The sequence below is a fragment of the Exophiala mesophila genome (genome assembly GCF_000836275.1).
Source record: "Exophiala mesophila strain CBS 40295 unplaced genomic scaffold supercont1.4, whole genome shotgun sequence".
Taxonomy (NCBI): Eukaryota; Fungi; Ascomycota; class Eurotiomycetes; order Chaetothyriales; family Herpotrichiellaceae; genus Exophiala; species Exophiala mesophila.
Genome location: NW_015622507.1, coordinates 168,510 through 191,178, shown reverse-complemented (window position 1 = coordinate 191,178; position 22,669 = coordinate 168,510). Strand labels below are relative to the sequence as shown.

General features: G+C 51.2%; 5 protein-coding genes across 7 annotated transcripts; 3 read left to right on the top strand and 2 right to left on the bottom strand.

The window, feature by feature from the left end:
• Positions 1-311: 311 nt before the first annotated feature.
• PV10_05335 (uncharacterized protein) lies at positions 312-8,884 on the top strand. Its single transcript, XM_016369990.1, has 2 exons — positions 312-556; positions 606-8,884. Exons 1-2 carry the CDS (start codon positions 430-432, stop codon positions 8,492-8,494), a joined length of 8,016 nt encoding a protein of 2,671 aa, XP_016222283.1. The 5' UTR covers positions 312-429; the 3' UTR covers positions 8,495-8,884.
• Positions 8,885-10,673: 1,789 nt separating this feature from the next.
• On the top strand, positions 10,674-15,389 carry PV10_05333. Of its 2 annotated transcripts, XM_016369988.1 has the most exons (3): positions 10,674-11,698; positions 11,820-14,255; positions 14,542-15,389. In XM_016369988.1, the coding sequence occupies exons 1-3, from the start codon at positions 11,521-11,523 to the stop codon at positions 14,553-14,555; spliced, it is 2,628 nt and encodes an 875-aa protein (XP_016222281.1). In that variant the 5' UTR covers positions 10,674-11,520; the 3' UTR covers positions 14,556-15,389. The 2 variants fall into 2 exon arrangements, with proteins under 2 accessions (XP_016222281.1, XP_016222280.1); XM_016369987.1 differs by lacking the exon at positions 14,542-15,389 and having other exon boundaries at positions 11,820-14,533.
• On the bottom strand, positions 14,538-15,041 carry PV10_05334 (uncharacterized protein; the record flags this gene model as incomplete). Its single annotated transcript, XM_016369989.1, has 1 exon — positions 14,538-15,041. One exon carries the CDS (start codon positions 15,039-15,041, stop codon positions 14,538-14,540), a length of 504 nt encoding a protein of 167 aa, XP_016222282.1.
• A 3,603-nt stretch (positions 15,390-18,992) lies between the features above and the next one.
• On the top strand, positions 18,993-19,700 carry PV10_05332 (uncharacterized protein). The gene is made up of 2 exons (XM_016369986.1): positions 18,993-19,377; positions 19,484-19,700. The coding sequence occupies exons 1-2, from the start codon at positions 19,132-19,134 to the stop codon at positions 19,592-19,594; spliced, it is 357 nt and encodes a 118-aa protein (XP_016222279.1). The 5' UTR covers positions 18,993-19,131; the 3' UTR covers positions 19,595-19,700.
• PV10_05331 lies at positions 19,614-21,114 on the bottom strand. Of its 2 annotated transcripts, none has more exons than XM_016369984.1 (5): positions 20,838-21,114; positions 20,769-20,780; positions 20,555-20,699; positions 20,007-20,398; positions 19,614-19,950 (listed from the first exon to the last, which is right to left on the bottom strand). In XM_016369984.1, the coding sequence occupies exons 1-5, from the start codon at positions 21,017-21,019 to the stop codon at positions 19,863-19,865; spliced, it is 819 nt and encodes a 272-aa protein (XP_016222277.1). In that variant the 5' UTR covers positions 21,020-21,114; the 3' UTR covers positions 19,614-19,862. The 2 variants fall into 2 exon arrangements, with proteins under 2 accessions (XP_016222277.1, XP_016222278.1); XM_016369985.1 differs by having other exon boundaries at positions 20,573-20,699.
• Positions 21,115-22,669: the final 1,555 nt, after the last annotated feature.

Below are 22,669 nucleotides of genomic sequence, written 5' to 3'. Positions count from 1 at the left end.
GAAGGATACTTGACATTGACTTTGTAGAAGGAACCATTCTCTCAGGGTAAGGAGTCATATTATCTTGTATGGTCGATATGGAGCCAGGTAGGTACTGTGGTACTGTGGTACTGTCCACGTGGTACTATGGTACTATGGCACAGTGGCACTGTGGCTCTTTTAGGTGCCTTGGTGCCTAACACACCTGTACTGATCACCTAATGATGTTCTTTCGTGAATGTTCACGCCAAGACTGCACCTTATTCCCCGCGCTTTCTCCAATTCAACGTCCACCACCAGTGAGTCAAAACAATTTTGGGATGCAGCAATATCGCTAGCAACTGCAACTGGAACTGCAACTGCCAGCCCAACCGCAACCGCAACCGCCGCTGCGCCCTAACTTCACAACAGCAACAACGTTAACGGAGAGCCACATTCAATACATGGAACATGGGCGACATCTCCCAGGCGGACGTCGACACCGTCGCAGCCATTGACCTAAGTATCTTGAAAAGCAGTTCCACCAATGGCCGTATTGAAGCCCTTCGAAAACTGCTCCATGCAATTCAATCCTCCAGTTGGTCCTTGTTTCTCACTACACCCGCTCATGAGCTGATATCTTACAGGTAATGAGGCTGATCCCAAGCCTTTGCTGACGCCCCTTCCTGCAATCCTTGCGACATATCCACGCTATGCTGACAGAAAATCCCGTCGTGCTGTCCAGGCTTGCCTCGCCGCCTATCTAACTTCCCCTACCCTTTGCGAAACAACATTGCCTGCTGTAACCAAGTACATTCTACAAGAAAGTCAAAAGGCTGTCATTGCTCCTGGAAATGCCTTTGTCCTGCTCGAATGGGCTTGCCTCGCCCAACAACAGTCTCCTCGATGTCCAAAGTCATTCGATTCGACCTTTGGAAAGATTTGCCTGGCTGCAGCCTCTCTTGTGGATAAGTGCGCCGCCTCCGGAGTTCGTGGAGGCTTGCAGCATTCTGCCCTCACAATTGCCAGAAGAGGCTTACGTGATGTCTTCAAGAATCAAGCCTTCGGCGACAAAGCCTTGAACCTTGCAGTCAGCGATATTTGTACCCGCCCAGATGCAAATTCGAGGTTTGCCCCTTATCTTGGAGTCATATCAGGTGTCAGTGCTCGAATTCCAGACCGAAAAATGCAATTCGAGACCTTGAAGAGTCAGATTCTGGACTTCTATGTGAAGCACGTGATCGGGTCCAAGTTCCCTGTCCCTGTTCATGAAGCACGCGGTCTGCAAGATTTCTTTGCATTTGTGTCCTCTGCACAATTCGAGACCGTCATTGCTCCTGCAGTCGAAAAGGCCATTCTCAGATCCCCAGAGGCCGTTCTTCAAGGTCCAATCGTTGAGCTCGCTTTGGCCGCTCCTCCAGACATCGACCTTTCTGCAACGCTTCTATCGCCGTTGTTGAAACCACTTATTTCTTCTCTGAACTCTGCCAATCCCACAGTCCGAGAAGGTGCTGGCAAGTCCCTCGTAGCTCTCGCTAAAAGGGGTGGAGATCAAATTGTACTCGAGAAACTTGCAGGGGAATTTACATCCGCTCTCAAATCTTCAAAGACTCCAGCCTTTGAACTGCGTGGTGTAGTTGCAGATGCTTTGCGGGTGATGCAACCACAAAAAACCACCTCTTCAATCATTGTCACAGCACTCGTTTCAGTGGCAAGCAAGGAGGCCAATGAAGGTGCTCTTAGGCGAGAGCTCTCTGCCTTGTCGGAGCATCTGACGCTGATTGTTTCTGGGTTTGCCGTGGACAAGAGTGTTTCGGACCTCATTATGAAAGGATGCGGTGACAAGCGCCCAATCTTTCGGAAACTATGGATTCTTTCGGTGGCTGGCATTCTGAAACATCTCAATCAGGCACCAGTTGAAGACTCTTCCACTGATTTTGTCAAGTCTGCTCTCAAGGTATTGAGGGACGCATATGATGAGATAGCGCCAAATCCCCTACCAGCGTCTCAGAATGGCAACGTCGCAGCAGCCTTTGGCTTGCCTGCTCTATTGTATACGTCAGTTCTAAGATCGCCTACAACTGAATCCAAGGTGTATGACCAAATTCGGCAACAAGTCTTGGTGGACGACCTGGAACATTCATTCTTGCTGAACCCCAAGGTCTATGCCCGCCTCTCCTCAGCCGATGATTTCTGGTGGGCGTTGCAGGCTTTGGCATCATTTGCTCCTTCGTTAGGGAAAGCCCCGGCCGGCGCCAGGATTGCTTGGTCGAAAGCCATTCTCCACTTGATGTTGACGCCCGAGGTCGACCCAAAAGTCCGACAGGAGACCGGCCTTGTCTTATCGCAGATATACAATGACCACCCCGCCTCTATCGGTCAAAGTATCATCCTAGGAATATGGGATTTGGTACGATCTCGATCTGAGGACGTCAGCGGAGGCAACAAGCTACCATGGGACCATCGACTGCTCTACCCCATAAAATGTATTACGCCGACAAAAGTGAGTTCTGCCAACCCTTCAAACCAGGAGTTTGTCGCAATATTGGAAAAGCAGTCAATCTCCATGGCTGTTCTCCTCCGCCCGGAACTCATAGCCGATGCAGACTGGATCGCCAATTGCCTAAATATGGGCATCGATCCTGGCAAATTAACTGAGAACCGGCATGATGATCTTTTGATAGAGCTCATGTCACAGTTCAGAGAGCCAAAACTTGCACGATTGAACACGATCGAGGTGGCCACCTGCAACGCCGCTGCCACACTTTCCTTTGTAGCACCAGACACATTCACGCCTCTACTTGTGGCTCAGATTCGCAACGACCTACGGCCCGAACAGCTCGATGGCATCGGCCCGACTGAGGCGCTGATAGCACGAGCGCCAGAAGGGGAGGTTTTTGTTGATGTGCTTGCCGGGCAGACCACCGGAGAGCTCCAGAACAAGAATCAAAAGGACTACGAGGTCCTCAAGTGGGAAGAGGAGGTCCGGTCGCAGCTGCAGAAGAAAAAGGGCGCAGGCCAGAAAAAGCTGACACCGGATCAGCAGGCCAAAGTGAAAGCACAGCTGGAACACGAAACCTCCATCCGGGCCAACGTCAGATCTGTGTCTTTGGCCGTCAGACGAGGTGCAAAGTTCATTGAAGGCCTAGCCAAAGGTCCTCCCACGGACGCCGGAACATGGATGTCACCCACTGTCATGTCCCTGATCGCTGCGCTAGATCACGGCGCAGCCCTTGTTGTCGATGATGAGCTAGTTTCTGCATTTATTGCTTGTGCTGATCGGATTTCCGAACGCCTGGGGACTTTACGGCCGTTTATTGGCATCGCTATTCTCAGGTCTCAGCGCAATGCGAATGTTCCCGAGCATCTCACGTCTGAGCCACTTGCGGAACTCGGCACCAGACTCCTCTACCGACTGAGGTTCGGCGCGGAACAGAGGCCATTCGATACTGCAACAACAGCTTATGTACTTCCTCTGATTTTCTCTGTACTGGAGAACGGCAGAATTGGTGATGTCTCAGGTGACGATGCAGATGCCCAAGTTTTGCTGGCGCTCGAGTTTCTCTCTTATCAGACCAGCTCTGGAGCCGACCAAAATCTTCCGAGGGCTGATATCTTGCGCCACTTGATCGACGCTATGCAGAAGTACAACCAGCATTACAGGGTGATCAAGGACTGTCTATTCGAATTCTGCCGTTCGATCTCGGTGAATCTAAGCTCCACCGAGCGAGAAATTCTCCTTTCTGCAACCACTGTGTCTGAGAGCTCCGTGCGTTTCGCTGTACTCCAGGCAATACAGTCAGAGATTGAATTAACGGATATTGAGTTTTCGGTCAACATCTGGATCGCGTGTCAAGATGTGGAGGATGAAAACTCCGAGATGGCCCTAGCCATATGGGAAGAGAATGGCTTTGTCGTTACAGCGGATCTGATTGACCGCATTCCAGACTTTCTTTCATCCCCTGCCCGGTCGACACGGTCTGCTGCCTCAAAAGCTCTTTCCCAGGCGCTACAACACATCAAAACAAAGACGAATGAAATGCTGTCAAGACTCGAGGATCTGTACAGGACCGAAGCGCAACCGCTTGTCCCGAAGCGAAATAGGTTTGGCATCGTACAGAAAGGAGAACTTATCGACCGATGGGAGACGCGGAGTGGGATCGCTCTCGCATTTAAGGAGATGTCTTCGGTGTTGGCCATTGATGCACTCGTTCCTTTCATGTCGTTCTTGGTCTCTGATGGGCCACTTTCAGATCGTCATCCAATAGTTCGGGAAGAGATGGTGGCTGCTGGTACTACCATGGTTGCCAGCAGGGGCCAAAGCAAGCTAGAGCCTCTCATGAGTCTCTTCGAGAAGACTCTTCAAGAGCCTGATAAAGGAACACAATATTCGGACTGGGTTAATGAGGCTGTTATCGTCCTCTACGGTTCAATTGCTCGACATCTGCCCGATGGCGATAGACGCACGGAAAATGTCATAACAAAACTCCTGGACACCCTAAGCACCCCCTCTGAATCTGTCCAGTACGCCGTCGCTAATTGCCTACCACCCCTGGTCCGGCCACAAAGCGTCGATGCTAGCCCATATGTCACTGAGCTTCTGGGACGTCTCTTAGACTCTAAAAAGTACGCAGTACGCCGAGGAGCTGCCTATGGTCTTGCGGGAATCGTCAAGGGCAAAGGCGTTGTAGCATTGCGCCAGCATCGCATCATGTCCGCTCTCAAGATCGCTACCGAGAACAAAAAGATTTCGGAGTATCGTCAGGGTGCCTTGATGGCATACGAACTCCTTTCGCTGTTGCTCGGTCGGATCTTTGAACCCTATGTGGTTGAGGTGCTCCCACAGTTATTGGCATTATTCGGCGACCCTGTTGCAGCGGTGCGCGAAGCCTGCCTGGATACCGCGAAGACCTGCTTTGCTAGCCTGAGCTCCTTTGGTGTGAATCGCGTGTTGCCTCAACTTCTGGAAGGACTGGGAGAGACGCAATGGCGCAGCAAGAAGGGCGCGTGTGATCTCCTTGGAGCAATGGCATACCTCGATCCACAACAGCTCGCAACGAGTCTTCCCGACATCATACCACCTCTAACAGCGGTGCTCACCGACACTCACAAAGAAGTTCGAGCTGCAGCTAATAACAGTTTGAAGAGGTTCGGAGAAGTTATCACGAATCCCGAAGTCAAGAGCCTTGTGGATGTCCTGCTGAAAGCCCTCAGTGACCCCACCAAGTATACCGAATTTGCTCTGGATGGGCTCATCAAGGTTCAATTCACACACTATCTCGATGCTCCTTCGCTGGCATTGGTGGTCAGAATATTGGAACGCGGGTTGAATGATCGCTCAGCAACAAAACGCAAGGCAGCGCAAATCATTGGCAGTCTAGCCCATTTGACAGAGAAGCGGGACATTGTAACACACCTACCGATCTTGGTAAACGGCCTCCGTCTTGCGTCAATTGATCCAGTCCCTGCCACCCGTGCCACAGGATCTAAGGCTTTGGGAAGTCTGGTTGAGAAGCTTGGAGAGGACGCATTCCCTGATCTCATCCCGAGTCTCATGTCTTCACTACGTACAGACGCCGGTGCTGGCGACCGCCTTGGTTCAGCCCAAGCTCTCAGCGAGGTCCTTGCTGGTCTCGGCACAGCTCGCTTGGAGGAAACCCTGCCAACCATCCTTCAAAATGTTTCAAGCACTCGGGCGACCGTCAGAGAAGGATTCATGACTCTTTTCATCTTCTTACCGGCCTGCTTTGGCAACGCATTTGCCAGCTATCTTGCTCAAATCATACCTGCAATCCTCAGTGGCCTTGCGGATGACGTGGAAGCCATTCGAGAAACGGCTCTCAGGGCTGGTCGTCTTCTTGTCAAAAACTTTGCTACCAAGGCGATTGACCTTTTGCTACCAGAGCTGCAGCGAGGCTTAGCTGATGACAGCTACCGCATCCGTCTCAGCTCTGTGGAACTGGTTGGGGATCTGCTCTTCAACCTTACCGGCATTAGTGCATCTACAGAGGCTGAAGACGAGGGCGAGATGGCCACTCAAGCCGGTCAATCACTTCTTGACGTCCTTGGTGAAGATCGACGCAATAGGGTTCTATCATCGTTGTACATCTGCCGTTGCGACACGTCTGGCCTGGTTCGTGCCGCTGCTATAGCGGTATGGAAAGCATTGGTTGCCACTCCACGCACGTTGCGCGAATTGGTGCCTACCCTTTCTCAAATGATCATCGCTCGACTTGCTTCATCGAATATGGAGCACAAAGTAATCGCAGCCAACGCGCTTGGAGATGTGATACGCAAAGCTGGAGAAGGTGTTTTTGCATCATTGCTGCCCACACTTGAGGAGGGTCTTCAGTCATCTACCGATCCCGACAGACGACAGGGCATCTGCATTGCTCTACGTGAGATTGTCAGCGCGGCTCAGCCAGAATCGCTCGAAGAACATGAAAAGAGGTTGATCGCCATAGTGCGACTAGCCTTGACCGACTCTGACGCTGAAGTGCGCGAAGCTGCAGCAGAATCATTCGACTCCCTTCAACAAACATTTGGCAAGCGAGCTGTTGACCAAGTCCTCCCTCACCTACTCAACCTGTTACGAAGTGAGTCGGACGCAGAGAATGCTCTCTCGGCGCTGCTCACGCTCCTGACGGAGACCACCCGGGCCAATGTCATTCTCCCTAATTTGATACCCACATTACTCACGAATCCTATTACAGCGTTCAATGCCAGAGCGCTTGCGTCGCTGGCCAAGGTGGGAAGTTCCAGTATGACACGGCGTCTGCCTGCTATCTTAAACAGCCTGGCGGATAATATTGTGGGTTGCAAAGACATAGACTTGTTAAAAGATCTCAACGAGGCATTCGATGCTGTGCTCATGTCGGTGGATGAGTACGACGGTCTAAACACTGCCATGAGTGTGATGCTAGCAATGATCAAGCATGACGACCACAGAAGGCGGGCAGTTGCGGCTACTCATCTCGCTTCTTTCTTTGCGACGCCTGTTGTGGACTATTCTCGGTACAACCAAGACCTCGTTCGAGTGCTCCTCATATCATTCGGAGATCGAGACGAAAGCGTCGTCAAGGCAGCATGGTCTGCGTTGAGTCAATTACAATCACATCTGCGGAAAGAGGAGATGGAGACGTTGGTCGGCTCGACTCGCCAAGTACTTCAGCAGGCAGGAACTGCAGGAAATGTCCTCCCTGGATTTGCATTACCCAAGGGGATACTGCCGGTCCTGCAGATCTTCTTGCAAGGGCTCATGAACGGCACAACGGATCAACGAGTCCAAGCAGCGATGGGAATCTCAGATATTATTGATCGAAGTGGCCCGGATGCGCTGAAGCCGTTTGTAACTCAGATCACGGGGCCATTGATTCGGGTGGTTGGGGAACGGTCGATGGACGTCAAGTGCGCGATTCTTTCGACACTCAATCAGTTGCTTGAGAAGATTCCGACATTCCTCCGGCCATTCCTCCCTCAGTTGCAACGAACCTTTACCAAATCAATCGCCGACCCAACAAGCGATATACTGCGCGGTCGTGCCACCAAAGCTCTAAGCACACTCATTACATTGACACCTAGAGTCGACCCACTCATTGCAGAGCTGGTAACGGGTGCCAAAACGACGGATGTGGGGGTCCGCAATGCAATGCTCAAAGCCTTACAGGAGGTTGTAAGCAAGGTCGGCGGAAACATGAGCGACGCGTCACGAGAGTCGATTCTGGGATTGATGGACGTCCAACCCGACTCACAAGACGAGACCATGGTGGTGACCAACGCTCGCCTACTCGGGGCGATGATCAAAGTGCTCCCTGACGACAAGGCATCGCCACTCATCCGTGGGCGTGTCTTGGTGCAACCTGCTACGGCTCCCTCGATCCTCGCTCTCAATGCGGTGCTCCTCGAAAGTGCAGCAACACTGGTCTCTGGGTACAGATCGGAGACAGTGAGTGTTTTGGTTTCAAGCACTGGCAGCAAGAACACCTTTGTGCAGCAGAACGCAGTTTTGGCAGTGGGCAAGTATTTGCTGTCAGAAGGGACAATCTCGGACAGTGAGACGTGTCAAGCGCTGTTCGAAGCATTGTCGGAGGTGATCGCGCCAGGAGGAGACATTGACTCACGTCGTCTGGCGCTTGTGGTAGTACGTACAGTGGGCAGATATCAACCGGAGGAGATTCGGGAATTTTTGTCCACACTGGTGCCGCCGACATTCGCAAGCGTGCGTGATCCTGTGATCCCGGTCAAATTGGCGGCGGAGTCAGCGTTCCTCCAATTGTTTGGCGTGGTGGACGAGGAGGCGGAGGTGTTTGACCAGTATATGGCAGGCCCTGGGAAGGCATTGGGGATGGGCCAAGCACGGCCGATGAGCGATTATTTCAAGCGGGTGGCATTGAGACTGGGTGCTCAGGCGCGGGAGAGGAGGGAGGCTGAGGGCGGTCAGGGCGGACTTGGATTGAGCTCGGACGAGCAGGAAGATGAGAGGGAGGTGTGGAGTGTTGGAAAGGTGGAATTGGGAGATGTCAATATAGACGAGTGAGGAGAATCACAGGGTGAGAGCGATGGAAGACGAGCATGACAATGTGACCTTTAGGAAGTCGATATGAGATGGGACGATTCAACATGCTAGAAATCCTTCCTTGGAGCGTGCCCTGGGCGTTGTTCTGGTGAACTTGAAGACATGTAGCTGGTCAGACTGGTCAATGCGGCCTGGAGGTCGATGCAGCGATTCGTTTGACCGAGTTCCACGCGCCCTGAAAGTATAGTGTAGTCAGCGTAAACAGAGTATCATACCTACATGGTATGTCTCTCGAAATGGCATGATAGGACTACTGGGCAGGGCGTGAAAGGAAGCGTGGTTCTAGGCTAGGCAAATGACATGTTTGTCGAGGGTGATACAATCTGGGAGGAAATTTGGAATTGATTTGAGCTTGGTGAGATGTATCTCACCTGTGAAACCGGAGAGGGACAAGGGAAAGGGATAGACACCATCCCGGCCCAAGTTGTCTACGCGTTCATGGTGCAATGTGCCGGCGAGGATTGTGACATGAGGTGATGTTAGGTAGGACAACTCGAGGGTCAGAAATGGATGAGTAGTAGGCAGGTACAGAGCACAGACATGACAGCTGGAGCGGAGCAATGGGAAACAGTGATAGCGTCGAAGAGCGGGAAGTACGGTCACAGTGGTGGTCGAGATTGAGATTCGGAATGCAACTTTGAAATTGAGATCTGGGCTTGGAAGTCTGGTTTGTTGGCGGTTGGTGGAAGGTGGAAGGTGGGTTGTGGGAGGCACGGTGCACCACGGATGGACAGAGAGTGAGTGCTCAGGGCGTCGACTGTATCTGTATGTATTGTAGATGGCACTGTACGGAGTAGTTAATCGAGATCCGACTATGAACGCCCGCCTTGTACTCCGTAAGTAGAAGAGGATAAAGTGCGGGGAGGATTCTCGTGGATGGCATCAAGGCCTGTGTGTGTGCTCTCTGGCTCTGTCGTCTTCAGGGAGGGAGTGGACAAGAACCCCAGAGTGGCACAGCATCTAGTGTAATGCAACCCTGACAGGCTTTGAGTAACCTAGACTGTACAAGAGTAGCGAGCGGCATTGAATGCAAACAAGCTGTAAGGAACATGACCTCTAGAGTCGGTTCCCCTAGAAGACTCGGGCACAGAGTTGCAACTTTGCAAGTCTCCCTGAAGATTAAAATTGAGAGTCTGGGTTGATGGCTGATAACAAAGGTGGGGAAGTGACACGTCAGGAGAAGTCTTGTACCCGTTCCGGAAGACCTCAAGTGGGAGCCCGAGGGGCCAACAGCCAAACCTTCTGACCAGGTGTGGAGGGGCAGAATTCTTTGTTGGGCTGGGGGGGTGGGGGGGTTCAGTTAGGTACCAAACAGGCGAAGATGCACCTAGGATAGTGGTAGTGGGAGGGCCGAGGGGCGTTCGAGTTGCCTAGAACCTCGACAACATACCTACTCGTAGGTCGAAAGAAGTCTCCAGATAAAGAAAAGGACTGCAAGATTGAGCCAGCAGACGGTAGACCCTGTCCAGAGGTAGGTCATCACTGTCGTCAGCAGGTCCTCGGGAGTCCTTCGGTCATCTGGCCTCTCCGGAGTAAACCGCAGTATTTACTATAACTCTAAGGTACTTCGAGAGGTACTAGTAGGCAAAAGATTGGTTGGTTTACCCCAGATCTTGGTGCTGACTTAGCAAGGATGGAGCTGCCAATGTATTTCCGCACATGGCTCCATCCTGGACTTGACCGTGGTATCTTGAAACCACCCGACTCTCGCTGTTACGCATCTACTGTACTCCCTATGTTCAAGGCGCACAGGCTGGCGATCTACTCGTTTATCTCCCGTACATGTATATGCACAAGTATGTTTGCGGATACTGAAGATGATGGTGCTCTGGCCGTCTGGCTCCGTAGATAAGTGCCAGTCGCTAGTCTCTGGGAGGAGGGGATTACTGGATCCATGTTCCTTAGCCCGGAAAGATAACGAACGAGATGTGGGCGAATGAAGTGTCGGTTTGGCATTGATGCGCCTAAAGTTTGTGAGGGTCTTCGCGTTACGATTGCATGGCTCGCTCCTCCGTGTCGGTCTCTTGCCTCAGTCGCCGCCACCCACGCCGCCACGGCCGCCTGCCTGCAGACACGATGGTTTTCTTTCACTAACTTGCAGTACGGATACAGTGAGTTCGGAGTAGTACTCTGTTTTACTGTAACTTGCAGTTGCAGTGCCAGAGTGCAGAGTGCTTGCTTTGGACGTTGACCACCTTTAGCAACCAATCCTCTCTGGCTATACTACTACTACTCACTACTTACTCCCTGCCCAGTACTTACCGTGGGAGTGTCTTGCATTCTCTAGTCACAGGGTCTCATCCTGAGTTGATTCCCCGAAACATTTCACTCGCATTTCTCTACTTTGAGCCAATCTGGAACTTCCTAATCCATGAATTGACTCTCCATTTTCCACACTCACCTATCCGTCTTCCTCCCATTCCTATTCATTTCATTCTGGGCGCAGTTGAATCTTGCCCGTTTGGTTACTGTTTCTCTACTTTCCACCCTCGCAATCAGCCATTCAGACTGGTTCCAATCGTCTATATTGCCTCGATCAGGACATCGTCAACACCTCATCCTCCTCCTCCTCCTCCTCCTCCTCCTCACTTGGCCTCGTCAAAGTCCCATCAGGCCCGTCGCCTTCATTTGCTGCTTATTCACCAACACCTACTTCGCCCGCACGCTGGTTCCTTGTCCACCTTCGAGGCCTCACCACCTTTGTCTTACATCTACACAATACTGGCTCTATATCTATCACCCTGCTTAAAATTTACCAAGACTCTTTGCTTCATATACATTAAACAATATTTTCATCCCCCTTATCCTCAACACCCGACACCCGACACCCGACACTGTACCAGAAAATTCTGGGTTCTACTATTCATCCTCCATTCCCCGCCACACCGCAAATCCAACCACCAGCAGAAACTCCTCCCACTCCTCTTTAACTTCTGTGATAGTATATCTCTCAATTGATCCATGTCTGTTTCCTCCCTTGAGATCGCATGGAGGTCCAGTTTCCTTCCCCTTCTGTCTTCCTAAAATCTTCCACCCCCGCCCCCAAAAGCCCAGCAAAACGACCTGCGATCCCAAAACCCAAACCATCAAATGCCCCCAAAAAGTCCCAAGCCAAGGTCCAGCCCGGCGCCGTCACAAAGCCAAAGCAGAGCAAGAGTCGAAACGGTATGTCTCCTCGCCTCAGTGTTGCTTAAACACATATCCACTAATCTTCCCTGCCATCTTCCCATCTCACGAGACACGCCAACACCTCCCGCACTGTTCACGGCTGACCATCTGACTATAGGTTGCGCCACATGCAAAAAGAAGCGTCTAAAATGCGACGAGAAGAAACCCGCTTGTGACCAATGTAGGAAGAGAAATGTGACTTGCGAAGGCTACAACAAAGACTTCAAATGGAGGCCTTTCGAAGAGACCGTCTTTAATCCGAAGCCTCCCACCAAAAAGAAGCCCTCTCCACCCAGTGCTTATGCCACTCTACATCAAGCTCCCCGCCCACTTGACTTTGCTGGCTCAAACCATCATGAATCCACCTTTCACAAAGATCATGAACTACCTCGACCTCCGCATTCTCGGTCACCAAGACTTTATCCTGTCCCTCCGTCGCCGCCATCCATGCCCCAGGATTCCCGCCTAGCCAACCGGCGACTCCCTTCCTCGACCAGTCCACAGGAGCCAGGAGAGTCCCTCTTCTCCGGAACGACCCCTCCTATCAACCTCAGCCCCGATGACAACTTCATTCCTGGATTCGATCCGGGCGGCCTCTCTCCAAACTTCTCTTTCGATCCATCTCTTGATACATATCCACTGCTTCCCACCACCACTCGCCCAGACACACGCTCCTACAGTTCCGGGTCTCCTCAGCTCATCGACCTGCTCCTCCCCGGGACAGACATGAATCAACCTCCGGACCCTTCGGAGCTTCGCCCTCCCTTATCACCTTTGCCATACCAACCACAGACATTCGACGATGCCATGAGGGATTTCCAGATGGATGAAGATTTTGACGAGGAGATCGCTCGATCAGATCTGATATCAGGTCTGCCTGGGCCCCTTGACCTCAATCTAGTTGGTGGCGGAGCTGATCCCTCAAATTCGAGGTGGCACTTCCGCGCTTCGAGCCCAACCCTCAGTGATGCCTCGACCACTTCATCCAGGACGAGCAATGTCACTATCCTGGCACAGCCCAAGCTCGACGTATCAAGTCCCGAAATGCTCATGCTCCGTTTCGACAAGGACACCTGTGGTATTCTCTCCGTCAAGGATGGCCCGACCGAAAATCCATGGCGCACATTGATCTGGCCCTTGGCAAGCGAGTCTCCGGCTCTGTACCACGCCATCTCATCCATGACAGCCTTCCACGGCGCACACGAAGTGCCATATCTCCATGTCCCCGGCATGGCTCACATGACCAAATCGATCAAGAAGCTAGCCTTTGAAATAGAAAACATGCGTCTGGATTCCGCCTTGGCAACTTCGCTTGCCCTTGCTTTCTCAGAAGGCTGGGACAGTCACGTTTCCACAGGCGTTCAGCACCTCCGCGGTGCCAAAATCATGGTTAACAATGCCGTCGTCAAGCACAAGAGAGACATGCAGCAGGGTAGAATGAGTGCCCAGGACGCAGCCCGCCTCAAATTTCTGTGCAATACATTTGTCTACATGGACGTCATCGCTCGGCTGACGAGCTTGGAAGAAAGTGCAGACTTGAATTTCGAGCAAGTTCTCAACACTGTCAACACACCCACAGGAGACCAGGTCGAAGTCGACCCTTTAATGGGCTGTGCCACCACTTTGTTCCCCTTGATTGGCCGAGCTGCAAATCTAATCCAGCGTGTTCGCAAAACCGAGTCCAACAGCCTCAATATCGTGAGCCAAGCAATGGAGTTGAAAGAACAGCTTCAACGCTGGAAGGCCCCCAACGCCATGTCATTCGAAAGACCCGAAGACCCCAACTCAGAAGTGCAGCACGCCATCCAAACCGCCGAGGCCTATCGGTATGCAACGCTTCTCTACCTCCACCAGGCAGTTCCGGAAATTCCCTCCGATCCCGCTCAGAAACTCGCAAAGAAGGTCCTTGTCACCCTTGCCAGTGTCCCGCTCAGCTCGCGCACGACCATCATTCAGATATTCCCCTTGTTCGCAGCAAGCTGCGAGGTCGTTGGTGATGAAGATCGTCTCTGGGTGACCAGAAGGTGGGAAGCAATGATGAGTCGGCTCAAAATCGGAAACGTCAGTGCTTGCTGGATAGTGGTCCAGGAGGTTTGGAAAAGAAGAGATGATCATGAATTGAGGATGGCGGAACGTCGCTTGAAGCGATCTGGCCCTCGTCGAAATCCCAGTGATCAATTCAAGACCCTTGGGCTAAAAATTCCACCGAACTTGAAGAGGAAGGCTCCAAGTAATGATGCGCCGCTCGATCTGGGAGATTTCTTCTTCAGGGCCCCAGGTCGGCAACGAGATGATGCCCAGGTCTCAGACGAGGAAGTGGACCTGGCCACAGGATCATTATTGAAGCGCCGTATGACCGCGGATTCGATGAAAATCGGTGCCGATGTAGCGCCTCTCAGCATGTACCCCGGAATTGGCGTACCCATGTCCTTGCCATCACCAGGTTTCGGGCGACGCGACAATGTTGACATTTTGAATGACCAACTCGAAACCGAGTATACCGTCCGTGGAGGACTACACTGGCTAGGTGTTATGGCCGAATGGAAATGGGAAGGTACGTTGACACTTGAAGGCTCTTGTATTTCTCGGTTCCATTGTGCTTGCTTTGTGCCCGTGAATGTGGAGAAGCCTCGCCAAAACACACACCAAGGTTCGACATCCTAGTTGCACCTGGGCTCAACTAGTTGTTTCTGTGGCCGAGCTCTTGACCCAGAGATGGGTTCTTCATGTGGCGTCAAATGGCTTCATTGGGCTAGATTGTGCGTTGATGGCTAGTTTGCGTATCTTTTTTCTTGTTATAGTCGGAAGATCTTGAAAGCTAACCAAAAGTACCGCGTCAGTCTTTCTGGGCTGAACCGCTAGATTTGTGCTTCGTTATTGACGGGGCAGAAGTTGGTTTGGAGCAATTACTGGCCGGATGCAACTGCACAGGATAACGATGATCTTTTCCGAGGTGACGTGGGACGTCATTCCGATGATCATTGACTTTGCTGCCCACCAACGAGACGGAAGAGGATTTTAATTTCGAGACCCCGGCTGAGGATGCCGGGCTAGAATTCGAGTATTCTCTCCGGAGAGAGGCGAGGTCCATCCATCTGAATTCGGGCGACTTGTCTCTGACATCTCTGCTGGGGCGGTTGGTAGTGGGCCTCCCACGGTGATGATCCAATGTGCGATGAGTTGTTTCAACACTGGCGAGGTAAGCACGCATGCTCTGAGTATAATCATCCAGCTCGGTACTCTGAGTGATCTTAGACATGGGTGCGGGTTTTAGGTCCATATTGGTAGCGCTCATGGGTTTGCTTCGTTTGTTGGCGGAGGATGGGTCGGTGGACGTCATCTTGCCCAATCCGGTACGTCGGAGTAGAGAGATTCGGAGCAGGGTGCGAGGGCTTTAAGGTGTTGCAGGGGCATCCGAGAAAAGCTCAATAGAGATGAGGTCTATAGCGTTGCTTAGTACTCTGGTCCAGGTCTTGGGATTGATATGTTGCACGAAGCAAGGCGTTTGGTCATTTAGACGCCCAGTAGGAGAGATCAAAAGCTGGTAACGAACGCGAGGTTGATTGGCGAAGGTGGACCTGGCGAGGTTGATGAGAGACGACTCTAGGACGAGATTGAGCGCTTTAGGTATGCTTGGATACGTAATGAGATCCGACGGAGGCCTGTTTGGGTCCTTGTCCTTGGTCAAGAGTAGATTCGAAATCTGTCGCTTCGGTCCTCTCCGGTATCGGTTTCGCGTTTGGCTCGTGAAAAGTTGCTTTGGTCGGGAGATACGAATCAGAGATTAATCACTCGCTGCTGAGGTCGCGCTGGTCTGGCGGTGGATATACAGATACCTTTTCTCGTTCCACCAATCCAGTCTGGAAGGAGTACTACTGAGAGCAGCAGGAGTAGTGAGCACAACAAGGTTGCCGCGACTTTCTTCAGACCAAGGTTGAGTCAGAGAAGTAGATGCAGTACAGTATTGTATTTGCAAATGTCAAAGTTAAATATACCAATGATGAAAATGGAGGATGAGGATGAGGCTGAACAGGTCAAGGGTGATTATAAATGTTCGGCTAGGGGGACACTTTGAAAAGATAGAGAAAGACGAGACCTTGAGTCTAGGTTGGCGGAGGGGGCTTGGTCGACAATAGGAAATTGGGTCGTGGTGGTCTCGGTCTTGAGACAGGAAAAACAAGGAAAGCTCCTAATGGTGACTGACGCCGTAACAGAATGCCTTCAGGGCAGAAAAGGGAACAAGTTGAAAAAAGAATGAAAGAGCCTGCCCAGACAATATTTTTTCTCGATCGGGGGTGAAAGTGTCCGGCTGCGAAGAGATTGGTCTTGTGGAGCAAAGTATGGGATACAAGGCTCAAAAGAGTGTGGATAATGTCAAGCGGACTGAAGCAGGCAGTACGTTTCGTTCAGATTTGATGCTGCAAATGCTGAGGATAGTGGAGGTGGTGGTGGTGGGAAAAGCGGTTACCAGGGTCCAGAAATCCCAAGGTGTGGCGTGGCAACTTTGAGCCTGGTAAGAAGTGGTAGCCCAAGGTTGGACAGGGTGGACGGCCAACAAAGTCGAATGAACAACCGTTGTTGGAAATGAGATGCGGACGAGTGATGAGGATGCCGTCCTGGGAAATTTTGGTCGTAGGAAAAGGTCAAAGGTCCGAGAGGCGATGGAGTGAGAAGAGAGGCGAAGTGGAGTAGTGTGTGTCGTGATGGAGGCCGTTGTTGTAGTTATATCGGGTGAGGATATTATGGCATGACGGCGGAGGTCATGCCACAGAAGGAACTACGAGGAGATCTCAGTGGGTCCGTACGAGGTGATGGTGGATTCGAGGGCTGTGGCAGGTTTTCATTATGAGATGAATAATGTATGGATAGAATTACAGTTTGAAAAGGTTGCAAAGTGTAGGTACTCGGTAGTGATGAGAATTTCATCCGAAGTCCAAGGGCGGATTGAGAAGCTGGAGACGGAGACGGGGACAGACTCTCAAAGTAGTAATGGGGATGCGAGATCGAAGCCTCCAAGCGGGCAATAATGGAGAGAGAAATGCGGATGGATGGCGTAAGTTAGGTAGTTGACGCATTGCCCTGCCTTGCAGGCATACAATCACGGGAAAAAATGATCAAAACTACAGGGGGCCCGCCCAAGGTGCCTCGATCCGGGGCCATTTTAGGAGCCTACGGAGGTAAGGGGGTGACCAGGGGCCCTCGGCCAGAGAGTCAGACGCCAGGGGGGCAGCCTAGCATGCGTTAGGTACGGTAGGTACCTACACAGCCGGAGAGGCCTACCTAAGGTACCTTGTTATTACTATGGGGGCGGTGGTAGTCGTCCTCTGGAGCGCCCGCCAGGGAGACAGACGGCGCCGCACAAACCTCCCGTGCCACTCAGTAGTAGAATAATATTGGAATTCTGATACCTACCTCCCTAGGCCACTCGTAAGCAGTACAGTACATTCATGGTACCTCCTACATGAGTACATCTCTCATCACGACAATTGAGGAGATCTCTATGATAGATCTGGCAGTCTACCACATCTTGCAACACGAGGTAACGTAGGTAGATACTTAGTACCAAGATTTCCGATGCCCACCTAAAGTAGCCCGAAACTCTGGATTTGGGTTGACAAGCCAAGACCATTCCAGACAAAGATCCCAGTGGTATCATGCTATATTCGAATACTATTGTGGATAGTGAAGTCCCCCGGCAAGTTGGTTTGATGGACTGGACCGTTACCTGGACATACATACTTACTCTATCGCAGTTAGGAAGATCTTGTCTGCAAGGGTTGAGATGACGTGATTCGCACGTAGATGAGGACTGTAGTCTGGAGTACAACGAGATAGCTAAGTGTGGGGTCTTCATAGTCCAATTGCAGTCACAAAGGAATTGTTTGCATTTAAATGCAGGTAGTTCCCGACAGATTTCCTCATCATACAGAGCCGAAGTCCTAGAGGGGATGAACCAATCCTCTGCTGCTTGGCCACCTGGCGCCCTCGACAAAAACTGTCCAGTAGCAAGAACTTTCAACGAGCCAACTAGGCAGTCGAGTCCTCACCAAGTGCGCGCCTGGAACCTTGCAAGTGGCATGTCTTACAAGCCCAGACGACCTAGGGCGGCCGGGGTGCCTCTGACTGCTCACGTTGCTCTGCCCTTGGCCCGTGGGCAACTTGCTCGAATCAAACTTTTCCAGGGCGAGGGAACTCGAGTTCTGACTGTCGAGGGAAACAGTGCCCAAATCGAGTTAGATATATGCCAAGACCCATGTTCTTTTCCACCTCAGAAGAATGATATCACGTTGCAGATTCATGTCGTTCCCCATACGGGCTGGACAGATGGACAGATGGAGAACGACAAGAGACATGGCAGTTTTGTGTCGAGGATCCCAGATGCCGTTCGAAGAGACATGGACAATCTTGTCTTGCCAAATTTAGTATTCATTACTGACCAAAAAAGCAACTTGTTAGCTGTTGGAACACTCATCCTATTTAATCTCATGTCTGCTCTCTTGCTACCAGAAAGCAGCCAGATTCGATGCGTGTAAGATTCAGACGTGAGATCCAGTCTCATCAGCGACAGCTTATTCATCACGTGGAAGTAAACGCGAACACATCTGTACATCCCATGCAGATAATGCAATGCGAATGGAAGAAATTGTTCAACATGTCAGATCATTCGACAAACAGAATAACCAAACATGTCAAACATACCAAGAACATAGTCAGCTGACTACATGCGAGTATTCAGACCAGTTGTGCTACTTCAGTACCTCAGCACCTCAGGTAAGCACAGGTACGCAGTGGCACATAAGTGACTGCTAATATGAGTGACTATTGGGTGATTGTGACGCCCTCGGCCAGTTGAGTCCTTATCTCTTATCGATAAAGCAAACCTCAGTACCTCCGCCATCTTCTCCTCAAATCTGTGAGGCTCGCGGTGCCATTCCAATTCGTCAACATCTCCCACCCCTCTCGAGTCTCTCATTTGTAGGGCACAAGGAACAAGTCGCAGTCCATTCCCTCTAGGGACATATCTTCCCTATCTCGAGAACTCTGGCGTACCCGAACAAATGTTATAGGCACATTCGCGATCCACGTTGAGAATATTCCACAGCTTTGGATATAGAACCGGCCATTTTGGTTCGCTGCTTACGCCCTGGGTCTCTTCATGCCCCTCTTTGAGACGCGATAACGTCGCGTCCTCAGGACCCTCGTACTCTGTGGTTGGCTCAGCTTTTAATCTGCACGTAGAATGAAATGTCAGCCCGATGCAAATGTTGAATAAATACCAGCCCTTGTGCAGCTCTCGTCCACCTCTCCCTCTCTTCTTCTCTCCTCTTGAACTTCTCCAGCCTCCGTATTCACAAGGACCAGAGCTCTTCCCCCAAGCCCTGTTATACCTCAGCCTTTTAAGATCCTTGATACCTCTCCTCGCCACAGACATGTCTACCCCAGCTTTCAAATTCTTCCCAAAGACTCAGTCCGAGTTCAAACCTCCCTTGATTGCCAATGAGAATGCTTTCCTCGGCGACGTCTTCACCACCGACGACAGTGAAAAGCCCATGAGCGCTGGAATCTACAGATTAGAAAAAGGCACTCCTCTGGTTTACACTTACACCTACCACGAGACCAAGATCATTCTTGAAGGTGAATTCGACATCACCGACGAGACTGGCCAGACTGTCCATGTAAGTCCGAACAGCTGCCCAAAAGCAACATGTGACACCGACATGCTATTGCCACATCCATGATGCAATACATGTCCATTCCACTGACCCGTTTCCCTTTACCCAGGCCGTTGCGGGCGATGTCTTCTACTTCCCCAAGGGCAGTGTCATCACCTTCACCACCAACAGCTATGGCCTCGCCTTCTACACCGGCCAACGTGCTCAAGGAGCTGCCTAGGCTTGACACCATCAATGAGCTTTTACAAGTCGAATCGTTCAGCGTTCAAGATAGGATTCACATGTAGTTCTTCAAATCCCAATACTATCACCCGAGTACACTCCTATCTTACGCTTGCATCTTCATGCCCGCTATGCATCATTTCATCAGCCTTGAATTTTCTTCTAATTTGTCGTTATGGGAAGAACCAAGAAGGGTCTCAGAGGCCGTGGGTATGGTCAGGAACAGAGGTGCAGCTAGTCTCAGCCCTCCCACGCTCAGAGCAACGTCATAGCGATTCTGCACGTGTCAAGCAGGACTTGATGAATTGCTCCAAGTCATCAATCTCCTTCATATCGGCCGAGTGTGTTAGACCCCTATATGACATGTTAATGACAGAAAAAGTCGATCGATGCCACAAGATGAGACCTACCGATATGTCTTGAACTCCACGTTATGTCCCAGATCCTTGTTCAACACTTGTGCTGACTGTTGACCCCAACTATACTTTACCACCTCATCTGCGTCGCCATGCGCCATGAAGAATGGAGTGTCTTTATTGGCATCCTTGCTCTCTTGGGCAAATTCCTTTATCTTGTTTCCCAGTACCAAGTAGCAACTCAACCCAAATACTCCTGCGAGTTTATGAGGCGTTGTGAGGCCTGTAAACAACGATATAGCGCCTCCCTGTGAGAATCCGCCGATAATGATACGTTCCGATGGAATGCCTTCTTTTACTTCATCCGTGATGAGCTTCGTCAAAGTGGCGCGGCTACGCAAGATGCCTGTTTCGTCGTGCGCTTGGTTCAGGTCACTGAAGTTGGTCTATTATACAGCAGATGAGTCGACGTCAGTCTCAACCCAAAACAAGCTTGAGGGAACCATGACTGAAAGATGTGTGACTGGAGGAAGGAAAGCAAGTTGTGTATGAGGGTGGAGCATTCAGCATGTGTCTCTCGCAGGGATGTGATCTGGACAAACATCGTCACGGCGTCTTACGATATCATACCACCCCGGCATGTGCATCCCCATGTTGACAGTAATTGGAATGTTGGGAGCGTTCGGGAAGATGAATTTGACGTCGTCGAATTTCCCCCTTCTTCGCCAGGTCTCTGCAAGCGACACCCTGGATGACAAGGCCGAGTATTAGGTATAAGGAAGGATATTATCGGCCTGGCTTTTCGGATTTTCTTACCAACCTGCGCCACTGATGAGAAATGAGTTAGCTTTCGTGCCCGTACGTCCAGGAACATTGCGGACCAACCTGTCGCCCAGACCATGCGCCATGATCACTGTGGCAGTCTGTTTCTTCAATGCGGGGACGATCAAAGCAGCCTTATTTGGTGCCATCGTGCTTGTGTTCAGATACCGCCAGGCAAGAAGTACGCTGAGAGTGAATGTGAGGACAGTCCAGATGAATAAAGAACGTGTGGACAGCCTATACATATGGCAGACCGCCGTGGACCTCGTTTGGGAAACAAGATGCGGGCAAGTGTCAGGAACAGAAGATCGTTAGATCGTCTTCTCCAACTGTTGGTTACATACCTAGTAATTAGAGGATTTGATGTCCGTGATTGATTCAAAGGTAAGCCGAGTTGCCCCGCCGAGGCATGTCCATTTCCGGTTTAGCTTGATATTGCGTCTTGTGCCAGGCACGAATTGTCTGTGACAAGTCACAACCACCGCCCAACCCACAACCCTCAACACCAGTCCACTGCCAAGATTTTATATATTCCTTACCACAGGGGACACATTCAATGCAGCCATAGCTGCTGACAGGGAATCATAAAGTAATTAATTTCATAGTCTACCTCCAACATAGTCAAAACCTAGGACCTTCAGCTAGCGGTTGGTCTGAATCCGAGGTAGGAATCAACTGCAAGCTCGCCACACCTGCCATTCTTGACCATCGCACAAATCGACCAACTTGAGACTGCTCCTCCTCTACCTTGCGGTCACCATCGACAATCACACATCTCATCACCATGGATCAGGAAAAGCTCAAGCGCTTACAAGCGCAAGTGCGAATCGGTAAGTCTGAATCAAAGATCATTGGCCTCCCCAAGCCACAATCCAGCTCAGGGAGCCATGCAACAAATCTGACAACCTACTAACAATCTCACACAGGGTATGTTTCTTTCCCTCACTATATCGGTCTAGTCCGACTATCCCGACCCATCGCCACCGAGTCCTTTGAGAACTTTATGACAGCAGCGCAGTCAGCTAACAACGAGGCAGAGGCAAGGGTACACCAAGAAGAAAAACCAAGAAGGTTCATAAATCCTCCGGCACCGACGACAAGAAACTTCAGGCTTCGCTCAAGAAGCTCAATGTCCAGCCCATCCAAGCCATCGAGGAGGTCAACATGTTCAAGGAGGACGGCAATGTGATTCATTTCTCTAACCCCAAGGGTACGTGGTTGGCCCCGGTCCTGCAAGACACCACCCCGCTACCCATCTTGCTTTCCACTTCGCTTTGAAAAAAGCTCGGGACTCTGAAAACTAACCCTTTCTCTCATCATCTCTACAGTCCACGCCGCCGTGCCCTCCAACACATTTGCTATCTATGGAAACGGCGAAGACAAGGAGCTGACGGAACTTGTCCCCGGCATTCTCAACCAGCTCGGTCCCGATTCGCTTGCTTCTCTACGTCGTCTCGCCGAGTCGTACCAAAACTTGCAGAAGAAGGAAGGTGGCGACAAGAAGGAAGGCGATGACGACGATGACGAAATTCCCGATTTGGTAGAGGGGGAGAACTTCGAGGGCAAGGTTGAGTAGAGTCGTCGTTACGCGCTCTACTCTAGTGAGGGTCTTGTGTGAGATGGTGGAATAGGGGGAAAGGGAGTCTCTGCATAGGCGTAATTCGTCGCACTGTGTACAGACTCGCTTGCTGGGCGGCTCTTTCTTTTGCCGGCCGTCTAAGTGGCCCAACTTTGGGTTTGGCATCTCTCGTCCCGAGCCATACAGAATTCCTCGAGTTCTAGCGGACCATCAGTTGAGCGCGTAGGGAGATGCAACACCAACATACTGGTACCACAATCAGAACGCACATCAATCAGCCACCCACCTGTTAAATGGGTCAAATCGGAGGTAAAAA